Source organism: Coturnix japonica, unplaced genomic scaffold, assembly GCF_001577835.2.
Source record: "Coturnix japonica isolate 7356 unplaced genomic scaffold, Coturnix japonica 2.1 chrUnrandom458, whole genome shotgun sequence".
Classification (NCBI taxonomy): Eukaryota; Metazoa; Chordata; class Aves; order Galliformes; family Phasianidae; genus Coturnix; species Coturnix japonica.
In genome coordinates this window covers 90,184-98,495 of record NW_015439872.1, presented here as the reverse complement: position 1 = coordinate 98,495, position 8,312 = coordinate 90,184, and the positions used below count along the sequence as shown (strand labels likewise).

General features: G+C 49.3%; 1 protein-coding gene across 1 annotated transcript in view; it reads right to left on the bottom strand.

The window, feature by feature from the left end:
• The window catches only part of SMAD4 (SMAD family member 4), a 53,713-nt gene that overhangs the window by 14,221 nt on the left and 31,180 nt on the right, over positions 1–8,312 (bottom strand). The window contains exon 7 of the mRNA XM_032441649.1: positions 4,455–4,638. Within this exon, the coding sequence (XP_032297540.1) occupies positions 4,455–4,638 (184 nt within the window). The remainder of the gene's footprint in view (positions 1–4,454; positions 4,639–8,312) is intronic.

Genomic DNA, 8,312 nt, shown 5'->3' with positions numbered 1-8,312 from the left:
TCTATGGAATCCTATGGGGGTCTATGGGGTCTAATGGGGTCTCTATGGGGTCCTATGGGGTCTTATGGGATCTTATGGGGTCTCTATGTGGTCTAATGGGGTCTAATGGGGTCTCTATGGGATCCTATGGGAGATAATGGGGTCTCTATGGGGGTCTATGGGGTCCTATTGGAGTCTATGGGGGTCTAATGGGGTCTCTATGGGATCCTATGGGGTCTAATGGGGTCCTATGGGTTCTTATGTGGTCTAATAGGGTCTCTATGGGGTCCTATGGGGTCTAATGGGTTTCTATGGGAGATAATGGGGTCTAATGGGGTCTCTGTGGGGTCCTATGGGGTATATGTGGTCGCTCAGGCACCTGACCCACACGTCCCCTTCCCCTTTACACTCCAGCTGAACCCCCTTCCCGATGTGCAACCTGTTATAGGGGATTTTATAGGGTTTTTATGGGGTCTTATGGGGTCTTATAGGGTCCCATTGATTCCTATGGGGGCTGCAATACCATTAGCGGCCACTAGGGGGCGCTATAATGGGAGTCTATGGGAGCCATTGATTCCTATGGGAGCCATTGATTCCTATGGGGCCCCATTATATCCTATGGAGGCTGCAATACCATTAGCGGCCACTAGGTGGCGCTATATAATGGAATCCAATGGGATCCTATGGGGTTTAATGGGGTCTATGGGGTCTCTATGGGGTCTATGGGGTCTCACCTTGCTCTCTCGATGGCCTCGGTGCGGTGCACGTTGGACAGCTGACCCAGACAGAACCGATCCCCCCCCGACGGATATGGGGTATATGGGGCCCTATGGGGTCTCTATGGGGTCTATGGGGTCTTATGGGGTCCTATGGGGTCTTATGGGGTCTCTATGGGGTCTTATGGGGTCTTATGGGGTCTTATGGGGTTTCTATGGGGTATATGGGGTCTTATGGGTTATATGAGGTATATGGGGTCCTATGGGGTATATGGGGTCTTATGGGATCTCAATGGGGTCCTATGGGGTCTTATGGGTTATATGGGGTCCTATGAGGTCTTATGGGGTCCTATGGGGTCTTATGGGGTCTTATAGGGTCTTATAGGGTCCTATGGGTTCTTATGGGGTCTATGGGATCCTATGGTGTCTTATGGGGTATATGGGCTCTTATGGGGTCTATGGGGTCTTATGGGGTCCTATAGGTTCTATGGGGTCCTATGGTGTCTAATGGAGTCTTATGGGGTATATGGGATCCTATAGGGTCTCTATGGGGTCCTATGGGTTATATGGCATGTAATGGGGATCTATGGGGTCCTATGGGGTCCTATGGGGTCTATGTGTTCCCTATAGGTTCTATGGGATCCTATGGGGTCTTATGGGGTCCTATGGGGTATATGGGGTCCTATGGGTTATATGGGATCCTATGGGGTCCTATTGATTCCTATGGGGGCTGCAATACCATTAGCGGCCACTAGGTGGCGCTATATAATGGAATCCAATGGGAGTCTATGGGAGCCATTGATTCCTATGGGAGCCATTGATTCCTATGGGGGCTGCAATACCATTAGCGGCCACTAGGCGGCGCTATATAATGGAATCCAATGGGAGTCTATGGGGCTCCATTGGATCCTATGGAGTCCCATTGATTCCTATGGGGGCTGCAATACCATTAGTGGCCACTAGGGGGCGCTATAGCAGATTATAATGGGAGTCTATGGGGCTCTATGGATTCCTATGGGGTCTTATGGGATCCTATAGGGTCTTATAGGGTCTCTATGGGATCCTATAGGTCTTATAGGGTGTATGGGCTCTCACCTTGCTCTCTCGATGGCCTCGGTGCGGTGCACGTTGGACAGCTGGCCCAGACAGAACCGATCCCCCCCCGACGGATATGGGGTTGTATGGGGCCCTATGGGGTCTAATGGGGTACTATGGAGTCCTATGGGGTCTTATGGGGTCTTATGGGGTTTAATGGGGTCCTATGGGGTCTAATGGGTTCTTATTGGGTCCTATGGGAGATATGGGGTATATGGGGTCTTATGGGGTCCTATGGGGTATATGGGATCCTATGGGGCTGTATGGGGTATATGGGGTCCTATGCGGTCTTATGGGGTATATGGGGTCCTATGGGTTATATGGGGTCTTATAGGGTCCTATGGGGTCTTATGGGGTTCTATGGGGTTCTGTGGCATATATAGGGTTTTATGGGGTCCTATGGGGTCCTATGGTGTATATGGGGTCTTATGGGGTATATGGGGTCCTATAGGTTCTATGGGGTCCTATGGTGTCTAATGGGGTCCTATGGTGTATATGGGGTCCTATGGGGTCTTATGGGATCTTATGGGTTATATGGGATCTTATGGGGTCTAATGGGGTCCTATGGGGTATATGGGGTCCTATAGGTTCTATGGGATCCTATGGTGTCTTATGGGGTCTTATGGGTTATATAGGGTCTTATAGGGTCTCTATGGGGTATATGGGGTCTTATGGGGTATATAGGGTTTAATGGGGTCTCTATGGTGTCCTATTGGGTATATGGGGTCTTATGGGGTATATGGGGTCTTAGGGGGTCTAATGGGGTACTATGGGGTCTTATGGGGTATATAGGGTCTTATGGGGTCCTATGGGCTATATGGGTTCCTACAGGGTATATGGGGTCCTACGGGGTCTCTATGGGGTCTTATGGGGTATATGGGATCCTATGGGGTCCTATGGGGTCTTATGGGTTATATGGCATCCTATGGGGTCTTATGGACTCTTATGGGGTCCTATGGAGTATATAGGGTTTTATGGGGTCTATGGGGTCTTATGGGATCCTATAGGTTCTATGGGGTCCTATGGTGTCTTATGGGATCCTTTGGGGTCCTATACGTCCTATGGGGTTCTATGGGGTCTTATGGGTTCTTATGGGGTCTTATAGGGTTCTATGGGAGATATGGGGTCTAATGGGGTATATGGGGTCCTATGGGGTCTATAGGGTCTTATGGGGTCTTATGGGGTCCTATAGGTTCTTTGGGGTCCTATGGCGTCTAATGGGGTCCTATGGGGTCTTATGGGGTCCTATGGGGTATATGGGGTCCTATAGGTTTTATGGGGTCTTATGGGGTCCTATGGGGTCTTATGGGTTATATGGGGTCTTATGGGGTCTATGGGTTCCTATGGGGTCTTATGCGATCTTATGGGGTATATGGGGTCTTATAGGGTCTCTATGGGATCCTATAGGGTCCTATGGGGTATATGGGGTCCTATGGGGTTCTATGGGGTCTTATAGGGTCTCTATGGGGTCTTATAGGGTCTCTATAGTGTCTCACCTTGCTCTCTCGATGGCCTCGGTGCGGTGCACGTTGGACAGCTGACCCAGACAGAACCGATCCCCCCCCGACGGGTATGGGGTCGTATGGGGCCCTATGGCGTCTAATGGGGTCTATGGGATGCTATGGGGTATATGGGGTTCTATGGGGTCTTATGGGGTCTTATGGGGTCCTATGGGGTCTTATGGGGTCTAATGGGTTCTTATTGGGTCCTATGGGAGATATGGGGTCTTATGGGGTCTTATGGGGTATATGGGGTCCTATGGGATATATGGGGTCCTATGGGGTCTTATGGGGTATATGGGGTCCTATGGAGTATATAGGGTCTCTATGGGGTCCTATGGGGTTCTATGGGGTATATGGGGTCCTATGGGGTCCTATGGGTTATATAGGGTTTTATGGGATCCTATGGGATCTTATGGGGTCCTATGGGATCCTATGGGGGTATATGGGGTCTAATGGGGTCCTATGGGGTATATGGGGTCTAATGGGGTCCTATGGTGTCTAATGGGGTCTTATGGGGTATATGGGATCCTATGGGTTCTTATGGGATCTTATGAGGTATATGGGGTCTTATGGGGTCTAATTGGTTCTTATGGGGTCTTACGGGGTCTATGGGGTCTTATGGGGTCCTATGGGGTCCTATGGGGTCCTATGGGGTTCTATGGGGTCCTATGGGGTTCTATGGGGTCCTATGGGATCCTATGGGGTATATGGGGTCCTATGGGGTATATGGGGTCCTATGGGGTTGTATGGGGTATATGGGGTCTTATAGGGTCTCTATGGGGTATATGGGCTCCTATGGGTTCTTATGGGGTCCTATGGGGTCTCATGGGGTCTTATAGGGTCCTATTGATTCCTATGGGGGCTGCAATACCATTAGTGGCCACTAGGGGGCGCTATAATGGGAGTCTATGGGAGCCATTGATTCCTATGGGGCTCCATTGATTCCTATGGGGGCTGCAATACCATTAGCGGCCACTAGGTGGCGCTATATAATGGAATCCAATGGAACTCTATGGGATCCTATGGGGTCTAATGGGGTCTAATGGGGTCTTATAGGGTCTCTATGGGATCTTATGGGGTATATGGGATCTCTATGGGGTATATGGGGTCCTATGGGGTCTATGTGTTCCCTATAGGTTCTATGGGGTCTATGGGGTCTCACCTTGCTCTCTCGATGGCCTCGGTGCGGTGCACGTTGGACAGCTGGCCCAGACAGAACCGATCCCCCCCCGACGGATCCACGTATCCATCGACCGTCACCACGGGGCAACTGGACGGGACCTTAAAGGTCTCCCCGACCTGAACGTCCATCTCGAAGTAGGCGATAGAACACCAGTATTCTGGGGCTATAATAGAGATACAGCTTCACTATGGACCTGCCAGGACCCTAATAGACCTGCGCTATAGCAGATTATAATGGGAGTCTATGGGAGCCATTGATTCCTATGGGGCTCTATGGAAGCCAATGGAATCCTATGGGATCCTATGGGGTTTAATGGGGGTCTATGGGGTCCTATGGGATCCTATGGGGGTCTATGGGGTCTTATGGGGTTCTATGGGGTCCTATAGGATCCTATGGGGTCCTATGGGGGTCTAATGGGGCTCTATGGGGTCTAATGGGGTCTAATGGGGCTCTATGGGGTCTTATGGGGTCTAATGGGGTCTCTATAGACCCCAATGACCCTATATGGGTTCACTATATCCCTTCCAGGACCTATAATAGGCTTCTATAGCCCCCAATGACCCCATATAGGCTCACTATATCCCTTCCAGGACCCTAATAGCCCCCATAGATCTCACTATATCCCTTCCAGGACCCTAATGGCTTCCCATAGGAATCATGCTCTCCCATAAGGAATCAATGCTCCATAGACTCTTATATGCTGCTATAGCGCAGGTCTATAGAGGGTCCTGGAAGGGATATAGTGAGATCTATGGGGGCATTAGGGTCCTGGAAGGGATTAGTGAGCTAATGGGAGTCATTGGGTCTATTAGGGTCCTGGAAAGGGGTAAAGTGAGCCTATAATGAGGTGCCATTTGGGGGTCTATTAGGGTCTGGAAGGGAGTATAGTTGAGCGCTATATATGGGTCACATATTGGGGGCTGATGGGGGATATTATGAGGGTACTGGAAGGGATAATAGTGAGGGGTCTATGGGGGTTATTAGGTCTGGAGGGATATAGTAGATCTTATGGGGCTATAGGTGTCCTGGAAGGGATAATAGTGAACTATATGGTCTATTGGACTATAAAGCTCTTGTAGGTCGCTGAAAAGGGATAAGTGGAATGCATATGGATCATTGGGGTCTATAAGAACCCTATTAGACCCTAAGGACCCATAGAGCCCCAATTAGACGCCCATAGTGTGGATTCCTTATAGGGTACATAGGACCCCATTAGACCCCATAGAACCCCATAAGATCAATAGACCCATAGAACCCATCGACCCATAGGACGCCATAAGATCCCATAAGACTCCATAAGAACCCATTAGACTCCATAGGTACCCCCATAGACCCCCATTAAACCGTAAGACCCATTCAACACCCATAGGATCCATAGAATTGCATTGGCTCCATAGTAGCCCAATAGACCCGCATATAGACTCCCATTATATATCTGCTATGCGCCCCCTAATGTGGTGGCTAATGGTATTGCAGCCCCCATATGAATCAATGGCTTCCATAGGAATAATGGCTCCCTATAGGAATCAATGGACCCATAGGATCAATGGTCATAGGAATCAATGGCTCCATAACTCATTATATCTGCTATAGCGCCCCCTAGTGGCCGCTAAGGTATTGCGACCCCATAGAACATTAATGGGGCCATAGGAAATCATGGCTCGCCATAGGACTCATGGCTCCCATAGGGGATCAATGGCTCCCATAGGAATAATGCTTATCCCATAGGAATCATTCGGCTCCATAAGGAATAATAGCTCCTTATAGGAATCAATGGCTTCTCAATAGGAATCAATGGCTCCAATGAATCAATGCTCCATAGACTCCCATTATAATTGCTCTAGCGCAGATGTTATAGAGGGTATGGAAGGATATAGTGATATCTAAATGGGCTATAGGGTCCTGGAAGGGATATAGTGAGCCTATATGGGGTCATTTGGGGGCTATTAGGGTCCTGGAAGGGATATAGTGAGCCTATATGGGGTTATAGGGGGCTATAGAGGGTCCTGGCAGGGATATAGTGAATCATATAGGGGTCTTGGGGTCTTAGAGACCCCAGTTAAAGACCCCTAATCGTAGACCCAGTAGAGGCCCATTAGACCCCATAGGACCCCATAATGGGTCCTATAGGACCCCCATAGGACCCCATTAGACCCATAGAACCAATAACTAGATCCATAGACCCATAGAACCCACTGTAGACCCCGTAAGACCCCAATTAAAAAGCTATAGGATCCATAATGGATTGCATGGCTTTCCATAGAGCAATAAGTCCATAGAACCTCCATTATAATGCTGCCTTATAGCGCCTAGTGGCCGCTAATGGTATTGCAGGCCCCAATCACGGCCTCGAGAATGGAATCATAGGAATCAAATGGCCAATCAGGAACCAAATCTGGCTCCATAAAGGACTCATGCGCTCCCAATAGGAATCAAGGCTCCATAGACCCCAATTATAATCCCTGGCTAATACGCGCAGGTCTGGAACGGGATATCAGATGATATTATGGGGCTATTAGGTCCTGGAAGGGAAATAACGTGAGCCTATACTGGGGGTCATTTGGGCGCTATTTAGGGTCGTGGAAGAGGATATCGTGAGCATATGGTCATTGGGGCTAATAGAGAGCCATTAGAGCCCCATAGATACCCAAGAGCCCCATTAGTACCGCCATAGAAACCCCATAAGATCCCATTAGACTCCATAGGACCCATTAGACCCATAGGAACCCATAATGAACCATAGGAACCCATAGACCCATTAAACCGTAGACCCCATTAACCATAGGACCCATAGGATTGGCATTGGCTTCCATAGAGCAATAGACCCCATTAACCCATTATAATCTGCTATATGCGCACCTAGTGGCGGTAATGTATTTGAGCCCCAGTCCGAATTCCGAATGGGACCCATAGGAACTCAATGGCTCCCATAGGAATCAATGGCTCCCATAGGAATCAATGGCTCCCATAGACTCCCATTATAATCTGCTATAGCGCAGGTCTATAGAGGGTCCTGGAAGGGATATAGTGAGCCTATATGGGGTCATTGGGTGCTATAGGGTCCTGGATAGGGATATTAGTTGAGCCTATAATGGTCAATTGGGTCTATTAGGGTCTGGAAGGCGGCTTGGAATATACGGTCAAGTAGCCTGAATATGGGTCATTGGGGCTATTAGGCGTCCTGGAAGGGTTACGTGATCTATGGGGGCTACTTAGGGTTCTGCGAAGGGATATAGTGACGCGTAATAGGTCATTGGGGCTCTAGAGCAGCGCTATTACAGGGCCTGGTACAGGATGATAGTGAACCCAATAGGGTCATTGGAATCTATAGGACCCCAGCTTTACCGACCCCAATATAGACCCATAGAACCCTATAAGATCCATTAGACCCCATAGAGCCCATTAGACCCCATAGGACCTCATAGGATCTCTATAGGACCCAAGTAGAACCATAAGATCAGCCCAATAGACCCCCAATAAGGATCCAATCCGGAACCTCCATAAGACCACCCATTACCCCATAGGATCCATAGATTACCATGTGGTCTTCCATGAGAGCCCATAGGAATCCATCGTCTCCCATAGACTCCCATTATAATCGTGCTATAGCGCAGGTGCTGCATTAGGGTCCTGGCAGGTCCTAATAGTGAACAGCTTATCTTAGTTATAGCCCCAGAATACTGGTGTTTCTATCTGCCTAGCGTTGGAGTATGGACGATTCATGGTGCGGGGAAGGATGTTGAAAGGTCTCCGGCGCAGTGTTCCCCGTGGTTGACGGTCGGTAGGGTGGATATCGCTGGATCCGTCCGGGGGGATCGGTTCTGTCTGCGACAGCTG